Here is a 15,537-nt window from a genome sequence, read left to right as displayed (position 1 = left end):
CTTGAGACAGAGCAGGGAAGCGATGGTTGCGTGAGGACTGGAGATGTCTTGCTCGATATCGGCTCATCGCATAACATCACTACCTGCTCTCTTCTTTCTTGCGTTCACTCCTATTGCAAGCCCTCTAGGTCACCCCCACCATGCCAGGAAAGATGTGGTAGGGACTCTCTTGTTGCGGGGGGGTGATGCGAGGGAGTCCGCATTAGAGGCGTCAGCACGGCACAGATTAGCTTCCTCGTTGCCGCAGAAGAACAAGTTCCGCTTCTTCTGCGGCACTTGGAACGTAAACGGAAAGTCTCCTGCTGTTCCGGTTGCCTTCAATCAAGACCGGGTGGGACTGGTGACAACCTGAATGCAGGTAGAAGAGTGGTTGTGGCCACTTACGGAAGGAGAGGACATTGACGTATACGTACTCGGGTGATATGCGCTCTCGTTTTTTTGCTCTCCTTTGATCTCATATCTATGTAGATTGCAAGAAGTGCAGGATCTAAGTGGTGCCAGCGCTCTCCTCACAGACGAGGAGAAAGGCCGACAATGGTCAAAAGTGATTCAATGCGCTGTGAGCAGAACTTCTTTTCCTACACGTGGTCTTGTAGTTGCTGATCCTACGAACATTCAGCTTGGTTGTCCTAAACGCTTCCGATGCGTGGCGGTTCGCCAGATGGTTGGCATGTGAGTGTCGTCAAGTGTAGGATTATCTCTCGAGTGAAAGACAACTGTCTATGTCAGATATATCACAGTACTTGTGCGGTCCGAGTTGGCATCAAGCGTGATTTCACAACTCTTCTACTTTGCGAAATCTAATGTCGTATTACAGATATCAGAGATCAGAGTGGCTGAGCTAGGGACTGGTTTCTTGAACCAAGGAGGAAACAAAGGAGGAGTACGATATCCCATGCACCCACAAGTTAAGCATCTTACTTCAAGTTGCAGGTGGGAGTGAGATTCAAACTTGAGGACATCCGAATTTGCTGTGTCTGCAGTCATTTGGCTGCTCAAGTGTCCGAGGTGAAACGGAGGAATCAAGATTATCGTGAGCTTGTGAGGATATTTATTCAATGCCATGGTTCCAAGTCACGTCAACTTTTTAGATTAATCGACTGAATTTTGAAGAAGAAATTTTGCCGATCAAGAATCAGGACCTTTTTGACTCCGACTTGGTGTCCAACCCACAAGAAATCGCAAACATATTGTTTTCCGACGAAGTTGCATGTGCTGAACACACGTATGAATCTAAACATGTCAGAGAGGGAGATTCTACTACCTCGAATTTGCAGCATCCAATCAGCCCTTTCAAAAGAGTATGCCTTCTCTCACCCATTGAGGAAATTCTGACAGAGACTGCAAGGTACAAAGCGAATCAAACCTCGGAGTTGCACCTAGAATTTTCAGGTCTGCCAGTGGAATGCTCGATCGATCTGGAAGCAAAATGTTTGACAAGATCTCCAAATTTTGGGGGGTGACTCTTATTAGTTCTGAGTTCATGAATGATATTTGCCTTACAAACCAAGACTGAAAAGGAAGGCGCTGCTGAAGAATCGCCAACCGCCCTTCGAATCAACGACCATGTTGATTTTGTATTCCTCTTGATGTGAAATGTAATTTGCGTGGATTTTTAGGACGTTGTGATATGGATTGGAGATCTCAATTATCGAATCAACCTACCGGACAATGCGGTAATGAAAGAGCCTGCATGGGCGTTTCTGATCTTTCCTTCCAGGTCCTCTCCCTAATACAAAACATGAATTTTTCGCTGTTGTCCTCGTTTGACCAACTTTGTATGTGGATGGAAAGCGATGAAGTATTCAATGGTGAACAATATTCACTCTTTATGCAGCGATGTCAAATCCTGATTTATTGCGAAGGTTTCTGTGAACCCCCATTGAATTTTGTTCCAACATACAAATTGGAAACTTGGGACAATCGCTTTGCCACGAAAGAAGATGGGAGACTAAAGCGCACACCTGCATGGTGTGACAGGATTCTGTATAGGACCAACGATCAAGTTCAGCTTTCTTCAAGCACTTATCGTCGACACGAACTTTTGGGTTCTGACCACCGCCCCGTGTCAGCAACTTTAACATTGACCAAAACCGCACCCGTTCCTGCTTCTCTGAGCATGCCGAATGAGATTGTAGCTTCATCGATTGTTGAAGAAACGAAAACTCAAGGCCTTCCCGTCATTTATTTCTATGATACCAAAGATTGTTTCATCTTTTCACGTCAACAATTTGATGCATCCGTGACTTGCGTTCAGAGTGAAACTGAAGATATCTCGTCGAATGTTCTTGTTGTATGGAAACAGACCAAAGTTGCTGAGTGGTTGCCTGCACCTGAGGTTGGGAAAGTGCAGCAACTCCAAGATGTCGTCACAAAGAGAATTTTCGGTGTTCTTGGGATGGTCGATTTGTCTCACGCGACTTATCTCATCATCATTTCAAACTATACGTGTACTGGACAGCTTCCTCAGGGTCAGATTTTTACTGTGACAGGCATCGAAATACTACCTGTGTCTTCCGGTCCTCCGATCCCAGAAGACGAAGACGAAATGCGTAATGTCGATGACAGAGAATACTCGACGCTCCGAGAGCTGTTCAGTAGCTACCAATTATTCTTTTCACCAGATTTCGACGTCGCAAAATCTCAACAAAGGCTTTCCTTTAATTGCTCGCAGAACATATCTGACGGCTTTGTATGGAATTTCAAAATTCTCAGTAATTTGAACAAAGGAGACCCACCCAAAAGGTTCAAGTCAGGCTCCATTCTTGTGCCGGTTGTATGCGGATTTTGTAAAATTGTCACAACAAAAGTCAAAAGTCAATCTTGCACCCTCGCCTTAATATCAAGAAGATGTCGGTTCAGATCAGGAGTACGTTTTTTCAGTCGAGGTGTTGACGAGAATGGTTATGTCTCGAACTTTGTTGTGAGTGAGCAGATTCTGGTATCCCAAGGCTTCACAAGTAGCTACGAGCTGATCCGAGGTTCGATTCCTTTGTATTGGCAGGAAAGAGAGGCACTTGTTACACTCAAACCAACTCCAACGCTGATCCAAGGACCTCATGACGTTGCTATGAAGAAGCACTTTGCTTTCTTGAATGCAAATTATGGTGACATTGGAGTTCTGAATTTGATAGATCATCACGGCGTTGAAGGAGAGATCTGCAAAGCCTACGGTAAATACATGATGAAGGAGATGGAAGAAAATTTGAAGGTTGTCATTTACGAGCCATTTGACTTCCATAAGCATTGTGGCAAATCAGCCACAGGAGAATCGCGTGAACAGATCACAAAACTTCTGAAGAAGATCGATTCCTTGTGTCATAACAACGTGCACCTTGTTCAACATGAAGAAAGTCAGACAGCTCAAGTCAGAATGCAGCAGAACTCTTTTTTTCGCGTAAATTGCATTGATTGCCTGGACAGAACAAACGTCCTACAAGCTGCCATTGGAAAGAAGGTTCTGTTAGAACAATTGCAACGACATGGTTTGCTGGGGGAGCGAGACATCGATGCTTGTCGTTATGCTTCTCAGCATGGATATGATCTCCCCTTTCCCAAGCTGGAGTCATCCTTTAGAGAGATCTGGGCTGATATGGGCGATGCAATCTCACATCAATATGCTGGAACGGGGGTGACTTTGTTCCTCTTCTCCCATTTCGACTCACAACCACACAGGCACTGAAAGGAGATTTTACTCGATCCGGCAAGCGAACCATGACCGGAATTCTAGCAGATGGGTTTGCTAATGTCAAGCGAGCGGTTCAAAACAATTTTGCTGATGTCTACAAGCAACGGGTGATAGATTATCTGCAAGGCAATCGTCCCAATTTCCAGTATAAGATATGTATAGAATTGAAGTCTTGTGATAATTCTACAGGAAAAATTTTGCGGAAATGTCGGCTCAGGAGTTGTCGGTATTGATGACTTGCGATAGATTGGAACGAACAGTAAGAAACTCAAGCAGGTCCGTAAGCCGTCTAGCGAATGCTCCACAAGCTTGGAGAAAGACGGGGGATCTGATTGCCCTAATTACGACGAACCCCCAGGTGGAATGCTCTTCTCTTTCCTTTCCTATCTAATTCTTTGTTGTGCCTCTATCTTGTTAATGCAGCGTACGTAGACGAATACATTCGAAGCCATGACGATGAAGATTTCATCTCTGGCAGCGATGAGCACGAGGGTAGTTGAGGCAGTCTGTCGAAACCGGTTTCACGGCTCCAGTGAGCTGCTTAGTTTAGGATGTTTCTGATGAGGCCTTCTGGGTTAACAAGTTCAACGGTTAGTGATAATCGATTGCCGTCAAGTTCAAGTCACAACACCCAGCGGCCGTTGATGACAAGTTGGTGTCAAGTTGGATCATCATCGGTGATCGCCGGGAACCGCGTGCCACAATGCTGCCACCGTCATCGGGCCCGATATCACTGAGTGCCGGCGCCGGGCCGCCGTATTACCGTAGTAACTGTGGCCGCCGAGTCAAGCGCCGCCGATGATGATGACTGTCCGATCACTGTCCCTGAAGACTCAGTGAGACGCTCGGAGCCTGCCATGCCATCATCGGATGGGCTGCGATCGAGCCTCGGGCTCAGTACAGTGTCCGGGCCTCGGCCGGCGGAGTCGGGCCGCGCAGAGGCGGGCACGGAGACGAGAGCGGTGAGACCAAAAGGACCGGTAGGGTCATTTGCGTATAATGAAACGGGGGGTAGTAGCGACGAAGAGTCGATCGAGACCCGATTTAGAGGGAGATGTCGGGCGAGCTTGTGGCAGCCAAGCAAAGGACGGTAAGCAGATGGCGAGGCGAGGATGAACGAAAGATGATGAGACAGAGGCTTTCATGCAAACTGATCACGAGAGAGAAATCAAATAACGTAGCTGACGAGCAGAAGGGTAGAACGAGGGCTTAGTTTTATCTCTTGAGTTTCAAAAAGGCGACTTAATACCTACATTCGCAGGAGAACCGGGAAGTCAAGAGGCGTCGCGTCATAGCAGCCTCTTCCATGGTATGAGAACTCTGAACAATTATATGAGAGTCTGCCCGAAACATGAAAGTGCAATCGAATGTGGAAAAGCAGCAAGGAGGGACTGAAGGATTTGTAGCTCCGCTGTTGAATTTTTGTTTCAGGTGTTGTCGCTGCTTGGCATTGTTGCCATTCGACACTCCAGTGATGTGGTAAAATAACTTGGCTCGGCGTTGATGGTTTCGTGTGATTTCAAAACCGACAGGATCCATCGCAACACACGTCGCAAGTGGAGTCCAATGCCATGTTCCGCAACGACGTCGAGTATCAAGACTATCCCGCATGGACCAAGAGTGTCAACGATGTGAACGCTCAGGTGAGTTTTTCTCTCGGCCATGCCATGGGTTCACAGGAACCTTTGATTGTTATTTCTCACAGAATCACATCAACCATGGGAAATGGACCAGTATAGAAGGCCCCCCTTTTCTGCAGAGAATCACTCTGTACTCAGGTGAGAGCTGCAATAACCAAGATGTGTGTCTTTGATGAGGCTATAACTTTTCCAGGGAATGGTGTTGACATTACACACGGAGGAAACATCGTTAGGAAAGTTGTCGGTATCCCAAAAAACTTTGGCAAGGTACAGCTGCTGAGTATCAAACTGGAATCTGAAGTCTTTCAGTGGGAAGGCAACAGGTTCCTTGCCAACTTTGAATCACAGCAGATGCGTTTCTTTCAAAGCAACAAGAACTCGGTTCATTTCTTTCGTTCGATACTCCTGCAGACAAAGTTCTTGACTCTCGTCACAGGCACTCGTTATCCCTCCCCTCTCGCAAGGCAACTTGCCCATTCTGAGCGACTATGCCAAGGCACCCGCAGATTCTCTTTTCTTGGATTCTGAAGCGTGCACAGGGTATGCTCAAGCATTATGTTGCATTGGGTCATAACACCCTTATCGTCTGTGGCGGTTTCTAGCAGTTCATAGGGCGACGTCTACTTTGACAAGTTCTGACAGGGCCTGCTTCGGTCGAGTTCATCAATCAGAATCTTTACACCTCAAGTGAAGGTAGGGCAAATCTTCGTCCCAACATGATATTTAAGATAAGCTCAGGAACCTTGCTGTTCCAGCCTGCATGGACTCGAGGACCCTACGAGAAGCAAGAGGTGAAGTGACGAGTCGATATCAGCTGACAGCTGTAAAGATGCGAGCCAGGTGTGTGACGGGACGCCCTTCCAAAGCCTTCCAGTGACTCTACCGACCATGAAAGGTCATGTCCACGGAGTTCGTACGGTGGGCTTCATTGTCTACTGCTGGTTTGTGAAACCTTTCGATGCAGCAATCGCTTCCCCAGGACGCCACGAGCTACTATGAGACAGGCGAAGTAATCGACTCATCGGATCTGCCTCGTTTCGCTCTGATGCTGAGTAGGGTTCTCCTGGTGGCGGTGTGAGTGTGATCTTCAGCCTCAAGATGGCGGAGGGGCAGGTGAGTTGGTTCACCTTCATTCCAACTGTCTTGACATTACTTGAAGCTCATCTACGTCGGCTTTGATTACTCGACTGCATCGGAACCTTGGATCCGCGCACTTGCAGCTGCCTTGGAATTCGCGTCGTGAGTTTCAGACAAGGGTGGTGAAGCCAAGACGAAGGTGAAAGAGAAAGCGATAGGTGAGATCAGGCTCGACATGTACTTATAGAAACTTAATGAATTATTATCTTGGTCCTTCTACACTCGTTCTCTCTCCCTATAAGATGGCTGAGCTTGCGAAGCTCTTCAATAATCGAGTCAGGAATTTCAAGGACGCAAGCCACTCTACCTGAACCACATCCTGCGAAGGAACTGAACTGGTCATCAACCTTCGCAGCAGCTCAGCTGTTTCCTCCTGCACCAAGGGTAACGTCATAACATGTCAGGCAGTCCAATCGACTGAACCTGAAAGTTGGCCGTCGCATGGGTCAGGGGTGTCAAGCCGTTCCTGCGCAGGCCAGACATGAAGTCATTACCCTCATCACCCTCATCACCCTCGTCAGAGAGTCAGACTCCTCACTTGGTGGTCCTGAACAGATCGGCTCCACGCTCAACGAGGAGAGCGGCAACTTCTGTCTGCCCCTCACTGCAGCAACGTCAACCCCATTAGTCAGCATGCCCCCTGATCCTCTCACCTTGCCGCATAGTGAAGTGGTGAACATCTCGCCTCTGTCAATGGGTCGAGATCTGCTCCCTCGCCGCATCTAAGCAATCATGTCAGCAGGGGTTGACGAGATAGAGCATCACAAGAGTTTGACAGCTTCTCGTTGCCCAGTCATGGCAGCGTAATGCAGAGGCGTTAAGCAAGCGTCGTCCCGGATGTTGAAGTCTGCTCCTGCAACGGTGTTACCCTTCCAACAGGTCTCACGGGCCCGGGCTCACACCATGTTTCAACAGCGCCTCCATCAGCCTGCAGTTGCCCCACCTGGCAACGACTAAGTGGGCTCAAACTCGAGGCTCCCGAGAATGAACAAACCAAGCTGCGAGATGAAACAAAGTCAATCCCGCAATGTCATGTGGGCATTTTTCATCGATTCGCACTGATCATTGAAATGAGCATCAGGGTCAGGTCATCAGCAAGGACTTACCTTTCCCTTCCCGTAATGCAGTGACGATGAAGTCAAGATCGCCTTTCTCGCAAGCATCCCAAACTTGTCAGCTTGTCAGTCCCTTCACGTTACACTGGAAGCAAACCGCTGCCGTTGGGGTAAATTCCTGATCTTGAACTTTGGAGGGTAGGGCAATCAAAATCTGTCTCAAACTCCTTGTAATCTTCCACTGCACGCCGAAACGATCAGGACGGACAATTTCAAGCACACTTACTCACAAACTTCGTCGACGAGCTCAGGATAGAATTGCCTGCCCCATTCTCCAATTATGGCTCTAAGAAAGTCATCCTTCGACTCGCCATCATTGCTTCCTTTTCAATACGTGTCAGTTATCAATAAAAATGATATCAGAACGAGGGCGGAAGGAGCGGAGACATACCTTGAGATGTTGTATTGTTCATGCTGACACGCTTGAGAAAACTATCACAAGTCTCACTTGTCACATCGTACACGAAATTTCACGAACCTTTCCATCTGTAGGCTGATGTTGGCATACCGGGGAGCTTCATCTGCATCTCTCGAGGAATCACTGCTGCTTTCAATTTTCGATTTCTTGGCAGGCTTGACTTCATGAATGTGATCGGAAACGACTGAGGAGCGCGTGACCCTCTTCGCACTTCCACCTGCGGTCATGCATCATCCGCATGTTGTGTCTCAAGACATACTGACCCATATCCTGAAGTCCTTCATCTGCTCCACCATCCATCCTCAGGCAGAAATTCGTCCTGCCCGGAGAAGCTTCCACTGGCACATCATCCTTGCGGTATCGTGGATGAGCAATTAAGCAAGAAGAACAGGAAAGACTCAATTTCTCACCCAACATCTTCCTCCACGTAATCTCTCGTTGGGATAGAATGAATTTTGGTTGCTTTCCCTCAACGCCTGCCAGAAAAGAGCTCCTCTTGATTTCTCTTCAACTGAGAGATTGAGGTAAGGGCTGATCTCTAAGTAAAACCTCTCCAGCGTCTGAGCACTCTGAGTGTGCAGACCTATTAGAGATCACGATTACTCTTATCACGGCTAGTATCGACGTGACCTTGCTCCTTTATGTGATGAAGAAACTCATCCATGGTTTCCTTGAGCTCCAATTGTTGCTTCTTATGCTATCATGAAGTAAGTTGTCCTGGGACAGCAGCAGATATGGTGTGCAGACCTCGCGTACTTGTTGTACAAGGATGCTTACATTCCTAGCTAGAATCTCCTTTTCCCGTGCCTGCAGATTTAATTTCAGAAGCCAATCGTTGCTAAGGTCGTCGGGCATGCCTGCTGAAGCAAAACATGCTCCAAGAGCTCCAGTTTCTGCCTGAACACGACAAACTGTCAATTCAATGAAGACGAATTTTCGTCAAGACTGAAAACTGACCAAACATTCGAAATCTTTCCTGATCGAAGCAATTGGTAAGATTCATCTAGTCCGATGTTTCTCTCAAATTTCATTTCTGGTGGGCGGAGATTTTGAGTGAGCTCCTCGATTTGTTGCTTCTTGTACACTTCAAAGTGAAAAAAAGTGGAGATCAAATTTTCGAAAATGGTGTACAAGCTATATCACTTATTCTTTGAAGATCTCTCTGAAATCCTTCCAAGCTGCAGTGTTCAAGTCAGATGCTGGAGACAGCGTCAAGAGTGACCTGTCAAAATAGAGTCGGGTAATGTTGTCTTCAGGCTTCAGTCCGAATGACTGACGCATTCGTTGTTCTTCAATCTCAAGCTCCTACAGTTCGAGAAACGAATGAGCTTGATTGAAACAGGTACATCGTTTGTGAACCTCTATATCCTCATCCAACGAGTCTGAAGGATTCAACTGTAACCCCAAAGTTTCTTCGTTTGCTCGGGTAATGGAGTTCAAAATATTCCCTTGATCCTTTTGAGCCATCAGCTCTCCCAAGACTGAATCACTGACACCGCTGACGTCTGTGCTTTCTTCAGAAGAAATTTCGTACTTCTGTGACTTAAGTGGAGGCGAAAGCGATACTTTTTCAGATACCATGTCGATATCATCTCTTGTCTTCAAATCCCCGTCTGCACCAACCTGATAGTTTGAGAGCTGTGAAATCGTGCTTTCGAGGTCCTGCAAAAGCTTTTCGTTGATCTTTTCTCTGGGACTCGTATCAAACGTGTCGCTGTGTTTGACGATTCCATCGAGTGCGTCGGAATAGTTCGAACTTCATGAAATCATTGTAAGTGTACATCGATAGAAGCCACGATGGCAACATACATGTTGAAAATGTTAAGGATGTCTTGGTCTTTGATGACCTCTTTCCAGTCGGCGAAGCCTCCTCCTCTCAAACCACTTATTTGAGTGATTCCCTGCTCAGCTTGCTTTCTTTTCCTATCCTTGATTTCTCGAATCTTTCTCTTGCCCATGCCTCCCCCGAATGCGATCTTCATCAATCTCTTTTGTTTCTGAAAAAGTTCCATCAATGACTCCACGATTCAAAGAAGACTTCACCTCTTCATAGTGCATGGCTGATAGTCGACCACGTCTCGCCTTTCAGAACTTTACACCTCTTGTTTACATCGTTTATGCCGTTGTTACCGATGTCATTCGCCGTTCGCTCTCCTCCTCCAGTCGTCTGTCTTCCTCAGGCAAATCGTTTCTGCCCTCAATCACCCAATCTGGTAAGGCCTGCGAAGATAAGTGAGTGAATGACGGTCGCGGCCGAAGATTGCCTTCTTTCGGAATTGTTCAAGCATTTGCGAATACTTGGCTTTGACCTAAGTTTTAAGATTTCGTCACATCACTCTCATACTATTGGAATTCATCAAGACCTGCCAGGGAGTCCCAATCAAATGATCAGGTAAGACCGCATCAGCAGAGTATCGAATCTGAAGATCCCTTCCCGCAAGAACCTGGAAAGAATGTAAAAACATCGACTGCTATAGCAAGGGACCTGTCCGTCCATGAGATGCAGAGCCTTTTCACATGATGGCCAATCCGAAAATTGAACGAAAGCTACACCCTGGTGCGAATCTCAAAGACATTGAGGATGACGACAAGCAACTTGTATAATTAGGCAAACTTACCTTCGACTGCTGCGTCAATTGATCGCGCGGAATCTTCACATCCATGACAAATCCAAAAGATCGAAAGGCCCACCACAGATCCCACTCTGTGACCTGGCAGTTTGATGCTGACTCAGTGGAGCATGGCTCATGGTCTTACATCGAAAACCTCTGGAGCAACATTTCGGACAAATAGCTTTGCCCGCTTAGCGTATCTTGCGTTCTCAGACCTCACCTTTGAGGTCGTATCAAAAAAGTGCACGGGAAATCATCCTGTGCAGGTAAACCGTGTGGACGATCCTCATCGGTCTTCCTTCGATCCGCTGGAAATTCATCAACCTGTAGGCTTGCGCAGCAGATTCTTCGTCCACAAACTCAACAAATACGTATCTACAAAGTTGTGTCATGGCTTTTCATCGTCATTCGATGATGCGCAATACCCGAGATGTTCGTTAGTATCGTAGTCCCGAGGCATGTTCAGCATCATGAAGTTGTCGAAGTCTATGAAAATCTCGTATAAAGTCTCTTCAGTTACCTGCAAAATTTCACTCAGGTTCTTCTACTCATCTCAGTGCTATCAAACCATTTCTTCAATGTTGGAGATGTATAGAGTGTGGTCAGGGATCATGTCTCGCCTCCGTCGCGATGACTGTCCTTGTCTGGAGTTGCTCGATGGGGAATGGGCTTCCTGCATATAAGATGGGTTGACCAGACTGTAACCACCTCTGAGATTTGGTCTTTGAATTTTGCGAAAGAGCATGGCTACTTGATATGAAAAGACATGAGGAAATCATTGGCGTGTGAATAGGATTACCTTGTTTCATTTGTTTGCATTCTGTCTGGACAGAAACCTCCAAGAATAATTCCTTGCCAGTGGTACCAGAATTAAGTCCGGTGATAATCACAAAGAAGAAGATATGGATATGCTGCACCAGCATTATCAAGGGTAGTTTCCTTCACAGAATCACGCTCATTCTTCATTCGCACTTTATCACGCAGTTCAAACTTAGCAGCAAGTTCGGTGGCGTATCCTGCGGCATGTGCTGCCATGCAGGTCGCATTCTTGTGTGAGGAAGGTAGTGGGCCCGCACCAGGAATTGCAACTCGTACCCGTGCAATCCCGGGCTCAACGGCACGCCTACCGTACTAGGGCTAGTGTATCTACCGTACAGTACCTCACGGTTCAAGTTCCGAAGTTCGGGCGATAAGCCTAGCGGCCAGGTACTGCTGCTGAGTAACAGTCGGACTGGCCGGGGTCTGTCGTGCTCGGGGGCCACCCACCGCCGCTACGACGTTGGCCGCGGCCCGGGCCCCGTTGCCAGGCTGGGCCGGGCCCGTCCTGCCAGGCTGGCACTGTCATCGGATCGTCACCCGTCAAAACTTCGTTCTTGTCCCCTATTGTGAATTTTACACAAGTTTTTCAAGTTTCACATCTTCTTTTCCATTTGTTGTTATCATTCCTTTCGACTTAATGTTTGAAGAACTAATGACCTTACCGTGCGGAGCCGCTACTAAAATCTATGCATTCAGCTTTGTCAAAGGCTGGACCTGGGAACGAACGTGTCATGAAAAAAGAGGAGAAGAAAACTTATCAATGCATACCTTCAAGGTTGCAGCATTGGCGTCTAATACTTTCACCTTGACATAATCTCCTGGAGCAAGAGAAAGATTCAACTCTGCCAACGAAATTTGTAAACTCAAGCTTGAACAGCAACGCATCACCATCACTCTTGACATCCCATACGCATAACTTATTCGTACATGTCCTGCCAACCAGCTGTGGCATCTCGGGCGAGGATCGCCTTTGTGAGCAAAACTTTCTTCAGCCCACCCGACGCTGAGACTCGCAATCAAACTCACTTGCTGGGTCCATCTATCAAGACAACGTGCTCTTTTCCCAGCTAATCGTCGTGGAAAAATCAAAATCAATCCAGAGACTGGAAGTGTGTACCTCATTCAAACAACTCTCAGCTGCATTCTTTCTGAAGGTATCTATGATCTCCTAGAATAACGCAGGTTAAAGTAAAGCATGGCTTGAGGATGTATCGGACCTGCAAACGACGAGATTTGATTTCTTGGGGAACATCGTCAGGCATGTTGTGCTTTGCATGGGTGTGCGATCTTTCTGAGTATGCATACATAAAAGCCTAGGGGAAGCAGCTTAACCAGAAAACATTGGTAATACAGAAGACGGTCAGAAGGAAGAATACCTGATAAAATTTCACTTCCTCTAACAAAGAGAGTGTTTCCTGAGATGAAAATTCAATGAAAACACTAGCGATCTCACCCCCAAAGGATACCTGATGCTCTTCTTCTGTCTCTCCGCAGAAACCGGTGATGATATCGGTAGAAATACTGAGACCAGGGATGGTTTTCTGTGCTTCTTCTATCAACTGCATGTACGCCTGGCGAATCATAAGGCAAATGTAGTTAAACTTGTCTGTTACTTCTCGGGTGTATCCACGTCGCATTCGAGCAAGTACACTGGTACTTCCACTCTGACAAGACGCAATAAATCATTAGCGACTCATTGTACAAGCTCCCCGCAGTGCATATCCTTTACACACCTGCGCTGGCATATGTAATGATTTACACAAATTTGGTCGCTCGGCGATTAACTGCAACAGCTGAGGAGGAAAGTCCTGCGGTTGTTTGAATGATATTTTTAGCATATGAATGAAACCTTTGGGTGCGGTGATGTGAAACGAATCCTGATTCTGCTATCAACAGCTGAAACCTTGAATTCAAGATCTTTCAACGATCTAGAACGAAAAGGTGGTGGGAAAAGATGGACCTGATCTAGCAGATCAATAAAGCGTGCCCCACTCCCGTGACGACTTTTGTAGATGTTATTGAAACCAGGATACGACACGTAACCTGCCCGAATTCTCTTAGGACACAAAACTGTCGAAGCTGAAGTTTACACAGTATTGTTCTTACATACCTGATCCTTCGGAAAAGGTCTGGTCCCAATAAGAATTCACATTCTGTCCCAGCAAGGTGATTTCTCGGTAACCCTTGGCACTTAAATCCTTCACTTCATTCACAATCGATTCGAGAGTGCGGCTTCTTTCTCGACCTCTTGTGAAAGGTACAACACAGTAGCTGCACATATTATTGCAACCACGCATGATTGATATGTATGCAGAAATTCCATTGCCATCATACCGCACCGGAGCGACATCAGCATATGTTTCATCCAACGAAAGCTGAACATTCATGGCTTTTTGCCCACTTTCCACAGTGTTCAGCAGATTTGGAATGTCCCTGTAAGCATCTGGGCCAGCAACAAAGTCGACCAAGCGATCAGTCTCTAACAACTTCTTCTTTAACCGCTCAGCCATACAACCAAGGACACCAACTGAAGCTCGTTGCCGCCAACGTCGGTCTGGGTGATGGTCCAGCATGCTCTTGATCTTTTTCAATCTCTCCCAGACTTTTTGTTCTGCATTCTCTCGCACTGCGCAAGTATTGAACATGAGCACGTTGGCGTTCTCAGGCTGCTCTACCCTATGATAGCCTGAGCTTTGCATGATGGAAGCTACAATCTCAGAGTCAGATGAATTCATTTGGCATCCATATGTCTCTATGAAGTAGGACTTGCCACTCTGATGTATTTGTTCGTTAACTTCGTTTCCAACTCTTTGTCTTTGCTGCAGAATAAATTCTCCGAAACTTGGAATTCCATCTGGCAGTTTTCTCCGTTCATGTTTGTCCACATTGGAGGTCGCCTTTGTGCTCTCGGTTCTCACGAAGGGTTTGTTCCAGCGAACTCCACGCGAAAAAACCGCAACATTCACTCTGAAACATATGTTTAGCAACGTGCATCTCCATCTCCATCTCCATCTCCATCACCATCACCATCTCCATCTCCATCTCCATCTCCATCTCCATCTCCATCTCCATCTCCATCTCCATCTCCATCTCCATCTCCATCTCCATCATCTTCTCCTCCACCACCAACTTCTTCCTCATCATTGTTCTTTTCTGGCTCGCTCTCCTCGTGCATGTCCCCTCCCTCCAACGACTTCTCCCATCCCTACACCATTACCTCATTGCGCGCATGCCGATGGGTGTCGCACGCCCTTCGGAGTCACTGTAGTCTACCGAGCCAGTGGCGGCCGGGCCGCTACCGTACGGCCCGTCCGATCCGATGATCCGGGGCCGCCGGGCCGGGGCCCGGGGGGTCAGAGCCACGGTGCCACGCCGTGGCACGTCGGAGGCTGGCAGTGGTCGGGCTCGGACCGTCCGAGGCTCATGGGGGCCCTAGACAGTGACGGCCAACTGAGATTAGTGAAGTCAACTGAGATTATTCAGTCTGTAAACCCGGGCCCCCTCGGGGGCCCGGGGCGGGTGATCGGACCGTACGGTGCCACTGCCCAGGTGCCAGTGACACCGGCAGCCGCCTGACTCTGTGAGACAGTCCCGGATTTGCACAGCGGCGCGACGTCTATGACTGTGACATTGTGCCAACATTTCCGAAGTTCTCCCCGGGCCCTCTCCCTCCCTCCCTCCCTCCCTCGCATACTAAGTTCCTCCTCGTCCCTCGATCCGGGCCTCCTCCTTTCCTTTCTCTCTTTTTCTCTTGCGCGTATTTCTGCTACTGATCCCTGGTCATGTCGTCGCTTCTTCCCTTCGCTTCCTCGCTTTCCCTCTTGCTCTCGATCTCCCTCTAATCGTACTCTGTCCCCTTTCTCTTTTCTTCATTTTTCTTTCTGTCTTTCACACTCTCGCTTCTGTTTCCTCCTCTGTCTTCCTCCCTCCCACCCTCTCGGCCGGGCCCCTGTCCCCCCTCCCCTCTCTCTCTTCTCCCTCTCTCGAAAAAAATACCATATCGCCCCCTCTTGACTCCTTCTCTCTCTCTTTATCTCTCCCTATCTTCCACCCTCCCTGCCCTCCCTTGTGACACAATGACTCAATGACTCAATGACTCAATGACTCT

General features: G+C 47.6%; 3 protein-coding genes across 3 annotated transcripts; 2 read left to right on the top strand and 1 right to left on the bottom strand.

Annotated features, from left to right (window-relative positions):
- Nucleotides 1–2,374: 2,374 nt before the first annotated feature.
- On the top strand, nt 2,375–3,819 carry GUITHDRAFT_40380 (hypothetical protein; the record flags this gene model as incomplete). Its single annotated transcript, XM_005826223.1, has 2 exons — nt 2,375–3,631; nt 3,676–3,819. Coding segments are annotated over 2 exons (1,401 nt in total), but the record flags the coding sequence as incomplete, so codon positions are not given.
- Nucleotides 3,820–4,722: 903 nt separating this feature from the next.
- On the top strand, nt 4,723–6,122 carry GUITHDRAFT_154444 (hypothetical protein; the record flags this gene model as incomplete). Its single annotated transcript, XM_005826222.1, is given in 12 exon segments — nt 4,723–4,778; nt 4,950–4,997; nt 5,120–5,167; nt 5,221–5,331; nt 5,394–5,466; nt 5,522–5,595; nt 5,638–5,709; nt 5,765–5,824; nt 5,868–5,923; nt 5,971–6,016; nt 6,045–6,048; nt 6,065–6,122. Coding segments are annotated over 12 exon segments (686 nt in total), but the record flags the coding sequence as incomplete, so codon positions are not given.
- Nucleotides 6,123–12,036: 5,914 nt separating this feature from the next.
- Nucleotides 12,037–14,164, bottom strand: GUITHDRAFT_160013 (hypothetical protein; the record flags this gene model as incomplete). Its single annotated transcript, XM_005826221.1, has 13 exons — nt 12,037–12,143; nt 12,198–12,271; nt 12,318–12,397; nt 12,456–12,496; nt 12,547–12,597; nt 12,647–12,742; nt 12,806–12,844; nt 12,896–13,000; nt 13,043–13,093; nt 13,163–13,237; nt 13,279–13,332; nt 13,390–13,499; nt 13,540–14,164. The coding sequence occupies 13 exons, from the start codon at nt 14,162–14,164 to the stop codon at nt 12,114–12,116; spliced, it is 1,431 nt and encodes a 476-aa protein (XP_005826278.1). The 3' UTR covers nt 12,037–12,113.
- Between the last annotated feature and the right edge of the window lie 1,373 nt (nt 14,165–15,537).

This window comes from Guillardia theta (genome assembly GCF_000315625.1).
Source record: "Guillardia theta CCMP2712 unplaced genomic scaffold GUITHscaffold_76, whole genome shotgun sequence".
NCBI classification, from domain to species: domain Eukaryota; class Cryptophyceae; order Pyrenomonadales; family Geminigeraceae; genus Guillardia; species Guillardia theta.
The sequence above is the reverse complement of the archived record's forward strand: the minus strand, read 5'-3'. Positions and strand labels throughout refer to the sequence as shown.